Genomic DNA, 16,330 nt, shown 5'->3' with positions numbered 1-16,330 from the left:
AGAAGGCTAAAAAAGAGGGTAATCTTGTGCACCTGACAAACAGAAAGAATAAAGGATCAAAATCGAAGGCAGGCTATAAGAGTATCAAGAAATTGTTAAAAACCAAAAAGTTATTTGGAAGCACAAAACTTACAGTTAATGCTACCCAGTGTCATGATGGGCCAAGAACACTGTGGCTTCCTAAGTTAGAAAATGCCATATACCAATATTTCAAATGGAACATATTACATTTTTTTCTAATCAATCTCACCCTCTCCCAGAAGAAATAGGAATTCATTCTTTTCAGGGTGGGGAGGAAGAGAGGGGATCATGGGACATGGAAACAGTAGTTACATTAGTAGTATTTTTGTTGTTATGATAAACTTTGTGTTTAAACTTGGTAAAAGCCCATTAGCTGCCAAGAGAGAATAAGGAACACATTTCAAAAAAATGTACAATTTCCGTATAATAATAATAATAATAATAATAATAATAAAAGAAAAAAATAAAAAATAAAAAATAAAAAAAAAAGAAAAAAAAAAAACAAACAAACAAAAAAAAATGTACAATTTCCTTTAGAGAAGTTTCAGAACCAAAAGACTAATTTACATGAAAAGCTGTAGAGAAAGTAGTTGAAAAGTCCATTCATAAAACATTTATTCCACTTACATGAATTTAATACGCATGTTCTTAACAATTATGCTTGGATTGTTCATGAAAATTTCATAAGACATTAAACAAAGCTAGCTATCATCTCAAGTTATTTCCCTGTTAACTATTTTTACAGCACATGCATGTTAGGCAAGTATCAAAAAAAAAAACCACAAAAGCAAAAAACCTAAAAAAAGTTAAATACATGGGTTTTTGTTTTACTGCTGTGCTTGATATACATGAAGTAGTGAATACCAAGCAATTCATTTTTACTGCATCTTTACTTTTACATTTGTTCTTAGGTTGCCTAAAACATTTAAATACAAATAAAATGAGTGTAGCAAAAATAATGAATGCTAACAGCAGGTAACTTTACAAATAATGGAATGTGAACCGTTTCTGCCCTTTTACAGAGTAAAATGGGTCACAGCTGTGTCTAAAAGAACACTTCTGCAGCTGTGGTCAAAGGTATGAGATTGAGTATTCCACAGTTATACATGGTTTAACATGTGGTATCCATGGGATATCTGTTTCTACCGCAGCCTTGTAAGTGCTCCATACCTTAAAGTACCCACAATTACTACACCTGTGACTGGAACCACCAGGACAAACCAATATGTAGGCAGTTTTCTTTGCTTAGACGTGGAAGCAGTTTTAACACCGGCCCTTGTGAAGCCACAATATACCAAAAGTACTATGCCAAACATTTATAACTTGTATAAAAATTCCACGTCTCCATATTGAACACCTCAAGATGAAAACAGATAACTCCCTAAATGTTAACTGCCTCTCCTCCCCTAATATTAAACATAGAAACCATATGGGAAATATAGAAATTCAAATAGAAGTAACATAAACCTGTCATAAGTCATAAACAAAAAACTATTTGTGGGACAGCATGGATGACAAATGGTCTACTGTGTAAATTTTAGAATGAGGCAGACAAAAGCTGGAAGACCAGTTAATTTTCCCCTCCTCCTCCTGCTTCACCTTCATCTCCTTGGGTATCTGATGTCCACACTGTCAAGTTGTCTCTCAGTAATTGCATTATTAGCGTGCTGTCTTTGTATGACTCTTCACTTAATGTATCAAGTTCAGCAATGGCTTCATCAAAAGCTGTCTTTGCAAGACAGCAGGCTTTCTCTGGGGAGTTCAGAATCTCATAATAGAACACAGAGAAGTTAAGGGCCAGACCCACTCTGAGAGGATGTGTTGGTTGCATTTCCTTTTTGCTGATTTCAAAAGCTTCTTGGTATGCTTGTTGTGACTGATCCACAATCCCTTTCTTGTCATCACCAGCGGCAACCTCAGCCAAGTAACGGTAGTAATCTCCTTTCATTTTGAAATAGAAGACTTTGCTCTCTGCTTGTGAAGCATTGGGGATCAAGAACTTTTCCAAAAGAGACGGTACATCATTGCAGATATCTCTGAGCTCCGTCTCAATTTTCTCTCTGTATTCGCGAGCCATCTGCTGTTTTTTCTCAGCTCCTTCCGTCTTTTGTTCAGTACTTGAGACGACCCTCCAAGATGACCTACGGGCTCCTACAACATTTTTATAAGCAACCGAGAGAAGATTCCTCTCCTCATTGGATAATTCAGCTCCTTGCTCAGTTACAGACTTCATGCAGGCTGCCATGTCATCATATCGCTCAGCCTGCTCAGCCAGTTTGGCCTTCTGCACCAGCTCATTTTTATCCATGACCGGATGTTCTGTGTCCGGAGTGGGTGGTGGCGGCGGACGGACAGGGGCTCAGCAGTCTTTGGGCGGTGGCGAGGCTGAGACTCTGGAGATGGAATTTCAACATGAGATTTGGAGGGGACAAATATCCAACCTATATCAGTTATTTTCTAAAATATACAAATCTGATCAAGCTAGTCCACTATTAAAATCCTTTAATGGCTTCTCATTACACTTGAGATAAAATTCAGCCCCTTTAATACTGGATGCATGGTGTGCCCACCTGTTGAGTTCTTCAGCCTTTTTTCCTGTAAGTTCTTAACTTATGCTTTTTCTCGAGTCTAACACGACTACCGTATTTCAGTAAATCTGAAATATCATCAACCATAAGATGCACCATTATTTTATGTGCCATTAAGAAAATACAATTCTGCCAATTAAAATGGTAAAATAACTTACATTGCAAGGGATGTCCAATTTCAGAGATGCAAAAATGGGAGAAAATCTGGGTTTGGTGCCAATGAAACAGTTCTTTTCTTAGCTCTGTGGAACCAGCTTCCATCATGTCTGGGCCTCCCCATGTGCTATTTCCTCTTCCGCCTTCCTCACACTCCCCCTCATCCTCATAACATTCCCCCCGTCCACCTTCAGCAAAATTAAACATTAGGTAAAATTGGTCCAGTGCACCCATTCTTCTTTTGTTCTCTTTTTTACTAAAATCACATTTCCTTCCCCAACTGAGCTGAAGTTTGGAAGAGATGTTGGGGCTTGACGTTAGGCTTTGACAGGGCATGTCCTTATTCTTTTTTTTTTTTTTTTTTTTTTTTTTTTTTTTTTTTTTGAGACAGAGTTTCACTCTGTCACCCAGGCTAGAGTGCAGTGGCGCAATCTCGGCTCACTGCAAGCTCTGCCTCACGGGTTCACATCATTCTCCTGCCTCAGCCTCCAGAGTAGCTGGGACTACAGGCGCCCGCCACTGTGCCCGGATAATTTATTGTATTTTTTTTAGTAGAGACGGGGTTTCACCATGTTAGCCAGGATGGTCTCGATCTCCTGACCTCGTGATCCACTCATCTCAGCCTCTTAAAGTGCCGGGATTACAGGCGTGAGCCACCGCACCTGGTTGGCATGTCCTTATTCTTAAATCCTATCTGGGATCTCAGCTGGGTGCCAGATGCATTAATGAGAGGTAATGAAATTTCTCAGACAGGGCATTCCACAATGCCCCAGCACTGCTAACCCTCTGCTATTGGCATCACCTTCAATTCTGAAGAAGTTGCTGTCTGGTAAATAGACAGTAGCTTCTACCATGGGGAGCTGTGTCCTGTGCATGTACCATCCAGCCATGCCATGTATTCCCAGAGGGCACCCACCCAAATTCCCAAGGGCCCCAACTGCACAGCTCCCTCCTTTCTGATGTCTCTTCATCCAGATTCCAAACATTTCAGCTGACCCAACTTCTAGTTTCTGATTTCTGTCTCCTCAGCTCAGCAAGGTCACTGTGTTCTACTTGGAGTCTGGCTCTCTGTGTCAACCCCAGGCAGAGAGTTGGGTGACTGCAGCTCACTTGTGAAATTTCCCTTCTCTTGCTGCTAGTGTAATGAACTCTTCTGACCTATGTATCACCCAGCTTCAAAATCATCAACATTTGGCCAGTCTTCTTCAATCTATATCACTAGATTTAGCTTACTACCTCTAATCTAGACACTATCTCTGAGCTCTAATCTAAATCACTGGGCAAATTACTTAGAGCAAATCCTAGACAGGTCATTTCATTTATAAATATTTCAGCATGCATCTCTAAACAGAATTCTTTAACAAAACCCCATAAAACACTATTTTATACAACATAATAACAATATTTTCTTAATATCATTATATATATGGTAATGTTCAAATTTCTCCAGTTGTTTCATAAATTCTTTATAGTTTTTTCAAATAGTGATCTAAGTAAGGTCCCATACATTGCCATTGGTTGCTGTTTCCTAAGACTTTTAAAAATCTTTGGGTTGTTTCTCTCTCCTCCTTACAAATTACTTATGGAGGAAATCAGTCTGGATTTTCCTAACTGCAGCCCTGTTGTATTATTTAACATGTTCCTCTGTCCCCTGTGTTTGTTCTGATAGACCAGCAGCTCTAGCTAGAACTTGATTAGATTCATGCTCGAATATTTTGGTAAGACTACGTGCCCCTCTTTTTGTGATGATCATTGCCTAGACCCATTATTTCAGTAGGGATTGTGAAATGGTGATATAGAATGATAGATCAAACCATTTATTATGTGGATTACTTCTATAAAGAGAAATTGCTTCCATTTTTCCCTTTATTTACCACAATTTTTCCCTTCCTTCCTTTCTTTCTTTCTTTTTCTTTCTTTCTTTCTTTCTCTATCTCTCTTTCTTTCCTTTTCTTCTTTTTCGAAGCAAGATCTTGCTCTGTTGCCCAGACTGAAAGGCAGTGGTGTGACTATGACTTACTGCAGCCTCAACCTCCCAGGCTCAGGATATCCCCCCCTGCTTCAGCCTCCCAAATAGCTGGTACAGCAGGCGAGCCTCACCACATCCAGCTATTTTTTTTTTTTTTTTTTTTAGTTTTTTAGCAATGGGGTCTCGCTACGTTGCCCAGGCTGATCTCAAACTCCTGGCCTCAAATGATCCTCCTGTCTCATACTCCCAAAGTGCTGGGTTTACAAGTATGAGTCACTGCACCCAGCCCCAATTTTCAAAATAATCATTTGGTTATCTAATAGCCTCAAAAGTGAGCCAATAAAGGTTTTCTTTCTACTATGAACTAATGGACTTAAACATATTTAAAGTGATTCACTATATTGTCGATACTATTCTTATTGATCCCTAAATTTTCCCATTTTTAGTCACTGTGAGCCCTTGCAAGTTGGATCCTGAGTTCTTTTGACACAATTCTAGTTAAGTGGTTGTTTTGTTTGAGACAGGGTCTCACTCTTGCCCAGGCTGGAGTGCAATGGTACAATAGCTCACTGCAGCCTTGAACTCCTGGGCTCATGCAATCCTCTTACATAGCTGGAACTACAGGCATGAGCTGCCATGCCCACTATTCTTTTTTTTTTAATTTTGTAGACATGGGGTCTTTCTCTGTTGCCCAGGCTGGTTTCACACTTCTGACCTCAAGCAATCTGCCTTCCTCAGCCTGTAACCCTTAAAGCACTGGGATTACAGGCATGAGCCACCCCAACTGGCCCTAGGTAAGTGTTTGATAGCTACCTTGCTTTCTGGTAATGAGCCTAGATGATCCAGGCTCATCTTATACATTTCCCATCCCGGATCTGGAGAAACCCATTTCTTTGAGGAGCCCTGGTTCCTTTCACGGGGAAAGATTTAGAGATCACAAACTGCTCACTGTCCCTGGCTGGCTCCTTGATTTAAGGTCTTTTCATGGACAGAGTTAGGAAATAATTTTTAAAGATAAAACATAAAATGTGTTTTATATTATTACATACTAGTATTTCCAACTCAAATGGAAAATTGTAAGGTTTTTAAATTAACTTTTTGAAATCTTCCATCAGTTTCTCCTTTATTATGGAAAAACCCATACAGTAAGTCCCAGTTCCCAATGATACTAACATGATTACTTATTTACCAAAAGTAAAAGATAGTGAAAACAGTTTAATTTTTTCTTCTTTTACAGTTCTTTTTGTCTGAGGTAACAGCCCATTATGGATATACAGTGGAATTACCATGTTTTTAAATTACTTAAAATTCCTACTCTCTGTGTGGTCATGCCACTAACATGATGTAGAATTGGGTTCACTGTCTCATTTTGCTTTTGGTTGTTTGGGGATTGCTTTTTCAAATTTAACTTTGTTTTAAAATTCTGTGAAATGTTTCCATAGTTTCAAAGGCAAATCTACAAAAGAAAGTTTATTTGGAGAAATCTCCTCTTTATTAGAAGACTATCAAGGTAGGCTTCATTTCTTTTCATAATTTGATAATACTCCATTATGTGGCTGTACTATAGTTTATTTAACCAGTAACCTACTGATGGATATTTGGATTATTTCCATCTTTGGCTCTTACAAACAGTGCTGTGATGACTATCCTTGCACTTCTCTTTTGCTTATTTTTGCCAGTATATCTTTGGGATTGATTCCTAGAAATAAAATGGCTGGGCCCAAGTGTAAATGTATATTTTTTGGTAGGTATTGCCAGATTGCCCTGGATAGGGGCTATGCCATTGTGTATTCTGATTAGCAATGTATAAGAGCATCTATTTCTCTATAATTTGACCAATGGAGTATGTTAGCCAACTTTTGAACTTTTGGCAATCTCATAGGTAAGAAATAGTATCTCTATGAAGTTTTAATTTGCTAAATGTAACTTTCTTTTTACCACTGAAATTAGAATAAAGAGGTATAAATTGTATTATTTTGATAATTTTCTCTTTAATTTAGCATGACAATCATCATAGGTATACAAGCTACATCCAGGCTTGATTAGCCTGTGGCTACAACACGAAGTCCCATTACCTTTTTTATTTTTTTATCACAGGGTCTTGCTCTGTCGCCCAGACTGGAGTGCAGTGTTGTGATTATGGCTTACTGCAGTCTTGACCCCCTGGACTCAAGTGATTCTCCCACTTCAGCCTCCCGAGTAGCCAGGACAACAGGCACAAACCACCACTCCTGGCTAATTTTTTATTTCTTTGTAGAGATGAGGGTCTCAGTATGTTGTCCAGGTGAGAACTCCTGAGCTAAAGCGATCCTCCCACCTTAGTCTCCCAAAGTGCTGGGATTATGGGGGTAAGCCACCTCTATGGGCTTACTAACTTTTAATGCCCAAACTACAGTAGACATGCCTGAAAAGGAACATAGCCATCCTTATGTCTCCTAGTTATTTTGGGAAGTCTCCAAAACTGGAAGCTCAGTCAGCCTGCTTCCGGTTTCTGATCCTTATGCAGTATCTCATAAAGAATTTCATAAATAGTTCCTTCCTTGGGTGGTTCAAATCCCATCTAAGGGGCTAGAAGGAGATCTGAGGCCTTCTTCCACTCTATCAAACAAAACATGGGTATCCATGAAGCAAGCAGACACAGGAACATGATACATCACGCTGGCTTCTTAGCTGCACTCACAGCATCCCCTGAGCACTGAATGTCCTGCTGCACTGGCACTGCCAGTGGTCTCGCTAGCACACGGGCGTGCATACACAATCAGCTCACTGTAGGACAGGAACCATTGATTGAAAATGACTTAAAAGCCACAAGCCTGTAGTCTCAGCTACTTGGGATACTCAGCAGGCTGAGGCGAGAGGATCACTTGAGCCCCAGGAGTTCAAGCTCAACCTGGACAACATAGAGGGACCTTGTCTCTAAAAAGAAAAAAAAAAAAAAACAGACAAAGTAAATGACCTTAAACCAGTGTTTTATTTTTTTAACTTTTATTTTAAGTTCTGAGGTACACATGGAGGTTTGTTTTATAGGTAAACTTGAGTCATGGGGGTTTGTTGTACAGATTATTTTGTCACCCAGCTATTAAGCCTAGTACCCATTAGTTATTTTTCCCGATCCTCTCCCTCCTCCCACCCTCTGCCCTCTAACAGGCCCCAGTGTCTGTTGTTCCTCTCTATGTGTCCATGTGTTCTCATCATTTAGCTCCCACTTATAAGTAAGAACATGTGATATTTGGTTTTCTGTTCCTGCATTAGTTTGCTAAGGTCAGGGGGTGGCCTCCAACTGCATCCATTTTCTGCCAAGTACATGATCTCCTTCCTTTTGATGTCTGCATAGTATTCCATGGTGTACATGTACCATTTTCTTTATCCAGTCTACCACTGATGGGCATTTAGGTTGATTCCATGTCTTGGCTAGTGTGAATAGTGTGCAGTGAACATACGTGTGCATGTGTCTTTATGATAGAACGATTGTATGCCTTTGGGTATATCCCCAGTAATGGGAATGCTGGGTCCACTGGTAGTTCTGTTTTGAGTTATTTGAGGAATCGCCATGCTGCTCTCCACAATAACTGAACTAATTTATCCTCCCACCAACAGTGTATAAGTGTTACTTTTTTTCCACAACCTCATCAGCATCTGTTATTTTTTGGCTTTTCGGTGATATCCATTCTGACTGGTGTGAGATGGTATTTCATAGTGGTTTTGTTAAATCAGTTTAACAGGCAAAATAATGGAGAAAGTGGACAAAATTACTTGAAAATACATTTTAATAGAAAATCATCCTGGAGTGTAAATGTTAGCAATACAAATACTAAGGATTTGAAAGATTCATTTTTAATGAGTATTCTTTTAGAGATTTACTTGGAAACAAAAATCAAATTAAAAATTCATGGAAGGCTCATGCCTGTAATCCCAGAGCTTTGGGAAGCCAAGGTAGGCAGATCGCTTGAACCTAGGAGTTTGAGACCAGCCTGGGCAACATGGTGAAAACCTGTCTCTACAAAAATACAAAAAGAAAAGTAGTTGGGCTTGGAGGCGTGCGCCTCTAGTTTCAGTTACTCAGGAGGCTGAGGTGGGAGGATCACTTGAGCCCAGGACGTCAAGGCTGCAGTGACCAGAGATCACACCACTGCATGCCAGCCTGGGCACAGAGTGAGACCCTGTCTTGAATAAAAAAAGATGCACTAATGACCATCAAAACTGCTTCACAACACTTCAGATGCCTCCAATGAGTCTAAGAGCTGTGGAATTAGGGAAGACGGGACTCCCCAGCAGCGTAATACCTAAGACTGTGAAATCAATCAAGCAGCCGTGTTTATATAGTAAAAGGTAGAAAATAGATTATTTTAATTGCTAATTGTTCTTGAGACCTTTACCAAGATATATTTTTAAATGTGGCCTAAATGCTTCCCTCGACAGGCATAGTGAAGGAATTACAGTTTATTCAGAGGCTGACATGCTGCTGATTGAAGTACAAAGAACAGTAATCAAGGTGGTGGGTTTTTTTCATATGGCTTTTAACATTTACAAAGAAAATGATTTCAAGGGGTACATGCTAGAAAGAAACAAGTCTATAAACAGTTACCAATCAGCCAAATACACCAATTGCTAGGAATATTCCCTCCACCCTCATCTCTTACCAACTCCCACACCCCGTAATCAGCATCTAAATGCTGCATGCATTATTCTTTTGCTCATAACTCTGAGGGAAGGGAATGAAGAGTCATACTGTGTTCAGAGACCCCAGAACCGCATCTTAGATAACTTTACAGACACAAATCTACCACCACGATAATGTTGGGGAGGCAGCCACGGGATGCTTCCATTTAGGATAAAATGAGCAGAGACCAGGAAGCAGAAGACTGCACAGACCAAGCCTTGCACTGGCTCTGCTGTGGAGGCTGGCCTCCTGTCCTCTCTTCGGAACTAGACTCAAAGGGGCCTCAGACAGTGAGTTTTAATTGGAGAAAAGGCTAGAGACTGTGAGGGGAGGAAATAAGACATACATACAAAGCAAGCCTGTGTGGACTACCCATTCTTATAGAATTCCTCACTCCTGGGTGTCTTGAGAAAAAGACCTTTTCCTGGAGCCCCAAAGCCACCTTGGTGTCTCATGGGACACCTTGTGGTATCAGTGGGTTAATAGACTTGAGAATCTCTGAGTCACTGGCCATGTCAGGTGTTCAAATCCTTCTTGCGTCATGGGGAATGGATCATGCTCTTAAGGCCCATGCAGAGGCAGAATCCAGCCATGATGACCCTGGAGACCCATCTTGGCATATTCTTAGACAGGCTTCTTAAAATCCCACAGACTGAAGGTGGGTTCTAACATGCCTGTGAATTATAGGAAGAACATCTTACAGAACCATCAGTTAGCCTATAGGCTGAGGTAGGCACTTTTAAATTTTATGTTGTTTAATTTTTTATTTTTGAAGAGTCTTGCTATGTTGCCCAGGCTGGACTTGAACTCCCAGGCTCAAGTGATCCTCCTGCTTTGCAGCCTCATGAGTAGCTGGGATTACAGATGTGAACCACCATTCCCAGCTTAGGTCTGCAGCTTTTTAAGTGCCTACTGGCTCAAATTTTAAACTTAGTTTTAAAGCCAAGCATAACTTTGTGACTCAGGACAAGAAAAGCAATGGTGCCCCCTTGGCTTCACTATTTCATTTTTTTATCCTAATTAACTTTTTCCAAATTTAATCTCTGCCATTCCCAGTGGGATGTCATACATCTGGTTTACTCTCTTGGCTGAGGTGGCACAGTTTTAGGGGTTTCCACTTCATCCTTCTTATCACAGTTGTCCTTACTCCACAGTCAGGTAAACCATGTGAGATCTCCCCATCTAGGAAGTTTATCCATCCCAATAATGTCCTCAGGGACCAGCAAAATGACGACAGGGTGAGTCCCATGAACTCAATGGCTCTCTTGTGGGATGAATCCGGAGGAGGTTCATGTGCCTCTGTGCACCTGCACTAGGACAGAGGGGCCATGATGCTTTTTAGGTTCCACTTGTAGGAGCAATGACTAAGACCCTTCCAGAGGACTATGCTCCTCAGAAAACAACTGCAAAACCTGGCCTCAATACAAAAGCAACTCTGAAGTACTGAGTGAACAGAAGCAGACAGTCTCTAGTGAAGAGTGTGAGCTGGCATGAAGAAGGGACGATGGTGAGCCGAACAAATTGGTTCTCATCTGTCCAAACTTTAGCCTGAGGCTAAGTGAATTCCATGTGGTGCACACAGTGGAAGTGGGGGTGCAAACATGGAAAAAACCTGCAGCATTTTTGGTCTGAGAAGCCAGAAAAGTGAAGCCAAGAAATTGTGAACATTGAAAAGAGAGGGGGAAAGTTTACAAGGGAAAGGCAAGAGAGGGGATCCCCACATTTTGTGTGTCCACGTTTCTGACTGACTCCTGAACTATGTACCATGGAACAGACAAGGCTTCACCAGACTCCAAAACTGCCAGTGCCTCAATCATGGACTTTCCAGCCTCCAGAACAGTGAGAAAATACATTTTTGTTCTTTATAAGTTCCTCAGTCTTCGTTATTTTGTTATAGCAGCACAACAACAAAAGACAAAAGCCAGAGATAGCACGCAAAACTTGTAAGCAGCAAGAGGAAAATGACAGATTGTACCAGGGAGCAACAATCCTAGTAACATCCAACTTTTCTTCAAAAATCATGGAAGCCAGAAGAAGTGGAGCAAAAAACCTGTCAACCCAAGATTCTATAACCAATGAAAATAACATTCAAGAATAGGCCAGGCATGGTGGCTCATGCCTGTAATCCTAGGACTTTGGGAGGCCAAGGCAGTTGGATCGCCTGAACCCAGGAGTTTGAGACCAACCTGGGCAACATAGAAAGATCTCATATCTACAAAAAATAGAAAATGTAGCCACGTGTGGTGGTGCATACCTGTAGTCCCAGCTACTTGCGAGGCTGAAGTGGGAGAGGATCACTTGAGTTTGGGAGATTGAGGCTGCAGTGAGCTGTGATCACACCAGCGCACTCCAGCCTGGGTGACAGAGTAAGACCCTGTCTCAAAAAAAAAAGACGAACAAACAGACATTTTCATTTAAAAGAAAAGTTACAGAATTAGTTACCAGCAAACCTGCACTGTAAGAAATACTAAAGAAAGTCATTCCGTCTGGAGAAAAACCATATAGAAACTTGGATTCTCTGAAAGTAATAAAAAGCATGAGTAATGGCAAGTACCTGGCTAAACACAAGTTTTTTTTTTCTTTTTGCCTTTTACCTCTTAATTATTTTAATAAACCACATTTTAAAAATTATAACATGGTCTTGTGGGGTTTGTAATGTTATAGATGACCACATATAAAAACCATAAAATAAAAAGGAACATGGACTAATAGGATTGCAAGATTTCTATATTTTATGTGAAGTAGTGAAGTAATCATTATAAGCACCCAGTGAAAAGTTAAGTGTGTGTGTGTGTGTGTGTGTATTCCTTCCACAACCACTAAAAAAAAATTAAGAAGTCTAGCTAAATGAAAACAGGAAAATTAAAAAGGAATTCTGAAAAATATTCAAAGAATTCAAAAAGAAAAATCACAAAAGAAGGAACAAAGGCAAAACAACAGAAGAGACAAAAATAAAAAATAAGATGGATCCCAAATGCAAGCATATGAATGATTGCAGTAAGTGTTGATCAACTAAACAATGCAATTAAAAGGCAGAGATTGTCAAAATGGACCAAAAACAAAACAAACAAGACCCAACTATATGTTTATTAGAGAAGAACCAGCAAATATATTGACAAATATGTTGAAAGAAAATGGATGGAAAAATACACCATGCAAACAGCAGACATCAAAAGGCTAGACTGGCTATACTGATATCAGACAAAATATACTTAAGCCAAAATGTACACTGCATATTTTTAAGTGGAGAATTTTATATTATATGAAATTTTATGTTATGTCAATTATATCACAATAAGAAATGTATTGTCATATAATTTCATTACTCCATAATGATAAAAGTCTTATTGTCAAGGACAACACAACAGTCGAAATTTGTGTGCACCCAATATATGAAGCAAAAATACATGAAGCAAGTAACTGACAGAATGAAAGGGCAGAAGAGACAGTTCCACAAACATCACTGCAAATATTAACATCTCTACCTAGCAGCTACTAGAACAATTAGACCAGAAAATGAGTAAAGACATAGAAGTTTTGAACAATATTAGCAACCAACTTGACTTGATATTTATAGAACACTTCACCAAAAATGGCAGAATACACATTATTTTCAAGTGCACCTGGTGTGTTTGTCAAGATCGGCCATATTTTGGGCCACAAAACACAACTCAATAAATTTGAATAGTTTAAAATCATGCAGGCTATGTTCTCTGTCCACAAAGGATTAAACTGGAATTCAATAATAATGAGATAACCAGGAAAATTTCAAATATCTGGACTTTAACATACTTCTAAATAATCACTAGATCAAAGAAGAGTCACAAGTAATATTAGAAAATATGTTGATAATATATCATATACATATGATAATGAAAGCATATCAAAATTTGTGGGATGTAGGGTAAAACAGAGCATATAGGGAAATGTGTAGCTTTAAATGCCTAAGTGGGAAAAGAAGCAAAGTCTAAAGCTCAGTGATCTAAGCTTCCACCTTAAGAAATTACAAAAATAAGTCCAAGTTATGCTCAAAGTAAACAAAAGGAAGGAAAAGATAAAGGGTAAAAATCAATAAAATAGAAAAGATAAATGGCATGAACCCAGGAGGCGGAGCTTGCAGTGAGCCGAGATCGTGCCACTGCACTCCAGCCTAGGCGACAGAGCGAGTCTCCGTCTCAAAAAAAAAAAAAAAAAAAAAAGAAGTAGAGAAAAATCAATAAAACCAAAAGCCACGTTTCTGAAATAAATTCAATAAAACCGACCAGCTGTAGTCAGACTAGTGAAGAAAACAGAGGAGACAAATCTCCAATATTAGGAATGAAAGAAGGGGTTTTTCTACACGTCCTTCAGACATGAAAAGAACAATAAGGGCATACTGTGAACAGTTCCATGCTGATAAGCTTGACAATCTAGATAAAATACTACTTAAAAAGCAAATTTTTTTTTTTTTGAGACGGAGTCTCGCTCTTGTCACTCAGGGGGGTGGAGTGCAGTGGCGCGATCTTGGCTCACCACAAGCTCCGCCTCCCGGGTTCATGCCATTCTCCTGCCTCAGCCTCCCGAGTAGCTAGGATTACAGGCACCCGCCACCACGCCCAGCTAATTTTTTTGTATTTTTAGTAGAGACGGGGTTTCACCGTGTTAGTCAGGATGGTCTCGATCTCCTGACCTCGTGATCCACCTGCCTCGGCCTCCCAAAGTGATGGGATTACAGGTGTGAGCCACCTCGCCTGGCTTAAAAAGCAAATTTACCAAAACTGCCTCAAGAAAATTTGGCAGCCCTATTTAAATTAATAATAAAAACTTTCCCACATAGAAAACTCCAGATCTAGATCACTTCACTGGGGAATTCCACCAGTTATTTAAGGAAGAAATGACGCCAATCTTACACCAACGTTTTCAAAATATAAAAGAGGAGGGAGCATTTCCCAGATCATTTTATGGGGCTAACATTACCTTTATTATAAAATCAAATACATCACAAGATAATAGAACTACAGAGCAATATTACTCATGAGCATAGAAACAAAAAGTTCCTAACAAAATATAGCAAATAAGAACCAATAACATGTAAAAAGAATACTACCTATCATATCCAAGTGGGGTTTGTCTCAGAATGCAAGGTTGGCTTAACATCAGAAAACCAATCAATATAATCTACCATATGAATAGAAAACAGAAAAAGAACCATATAATTATTTAAATGGATGCAGAAAAAAACATTTGATAAAAATCAACACTCTTTCATGACTAAATCTCTCAACAACTAGGAATAGAAGTCTTCCTCATCCAATTAAGGTTATAAAAAAAATCTACAGCTAACATCAAACTCAATGGTGAAGATTTAATGTTTTCTACCTAAAATCACAAACAAAGCAAAGCAGGGATATCCACTCTCACTATTTGCATTTAAATATGTATTGTAAGACCCAGATAGTGAATAAGGCAAGAAAAAGAAAAAGGCAAATTGGAAAGAAGAGGTAAAACTGTCCTATTTGCAGACATGATTTTGTATGTACAAAGCTCTAAGAAATCCAGAAAAAAGTTATAAGGATTAATACAGGTCAATTTAGTAAAGTTGCAGGATACATGTTCAAAACACAAAAATTGTATTTCTATATATAGTGAAAAATAGAAAATAAAAATGTAAATAACAATTCAATTTATGACAGTATTAAGAAAATTAAAATATTTTGGCATTAATTTAACAAAATATGTGCAAGACCCACATACTAAAAACTACAAAATATTTAAAGAAAAACTAAAGAATACTTAAATAAACAGAGAAACATACCAGGCTCGTGGACTGGGACACTCAATATTTTTAAGATGCCAGTTCTCCCCAGATTGATATATCAATGCAATACCAATCAAAATTCCAGCAAGACTTTTTGTAGAAATTTCCAAGCAAATTCTAAAATTTACATGGAAATGCACATGTTTTGGTTATGTTTTTCCAACTGTGTTCTTTTTTCAAAATTGTTTTAGCATAAAACAACTAGCCAAGACTTGCTATAAACCTATAATTTCAATACAGTGTGGTATAAATGCCATAAGATTTTCAAGACTTGCTATAAACCCATAATAATTTCAAGACTTGCTATAAACCTATAATAATCAATACAGTGTGGTATAAATGCCATAGGAATAGATATATCAATGGAACAGAATAGAGAGTCCAGAAATAGACCCATGCTAATATGGAAATTAATTTTTTGAAAAATGTCAAGGAAATTCAAGGAAGTCTTCAGTAAACAGTGCTGGGATAATTGGCTATCTGTAGAGGAAAAAATTCTAATTCCCCAAATTAGAACTCTATACTCAGGGAAAATATTACTCAGAATGAAAGGAGAATAAATACGTTTTCTCACCAACAAAAACTGAAAAAAAAATCATCACTAGGAAATATGAACTAATGGGAAAAATAAAAGAAGTGCGGCCAGGCATGGTGACTCACGCCTGTAATCCCAGCACTTTGGGAGTTCGAGGCAGGTGGATCACAAGCTCAGGAGTTCAAGACCAGCCTGGTCAAGATGGTGAAACCCCGTCTCTACTAAAAATACAAAAATTAGCCGAGTGCGGTGGCAGTCGCCTGTAATCCCAGCTTCTCGGGAGGCTGAGGCAGGGAGAATCTTTTGAACTCGGGGGTGGCAGAAGTTGCAGTGAGCTGAGATCGCGCCACTGCACTCCAGCCTGGGCGACAGAGTGAGACTCCATCTCAAAAAAAAAAAAAAAAGGAAAACAAAAACAAAGAAAAAGAAGTTCTTCAGGCAGAAGAAAAATAATCACACAGGGAAACACAGAATTGCAGGAAGAAATAAAAGAGCAACAAAAGGGGCAAATATGTAGGTAAATATAAGTGAGTGTCAACCACATATACTAAAAACATATTATATATTAGTATGTTATATATTATATATTAGTGTATATTTATTA

At 38.9% G+C, this 16,330-nt stretch overlaps 1 protein-coding gene across 1 annotated transcript in view; it reads right to left on the bottom strand.

Annotated features, from left to right (window-relative positions):
* Window positions 1-610: 610 nt before the first annotated feature.
* The window catches only part of LOC100462260 (14-3-3 protein zeta/delta-like), a 28,171-nt gene continuing 12,451 nt past the window's right edge, over window positions 611-16,330 (bottom strand). Inside the window, exon 2 of the mRNA XM_054522063.2 lies at window positions 611-2,414. Within this exon, the coding sequence (XP_054378038.1) occupies window positions 1,592-2,329 (738 nt within the window). The 5' untranslated portion in view covers window positions 2,330-2,414 and the 3' untranslated portion in view covers window positions 611-1,591. The remainder of the gene's footprint in view (window positions 2,415-16,330) is intronic.

Source organism: Pongo abelii, chromosome 8, assembly GCF_028885655.2.
Source record: "Pongo abelii isolate AG06213 chromosome 8, NHGRI_mPonAbe1-v2.0_pri, whole genome shotgun sequence".
NCBI classification, from domain to species: domain Eukaryota; kingdom Metazoa; phylum Chordata; class Mammalia; order Primates; family Hominidae; genus Pongo; species Pongo abelii.
This window is presented reverse-complemented; position numbering and strand designations above follow the sequence as displayed.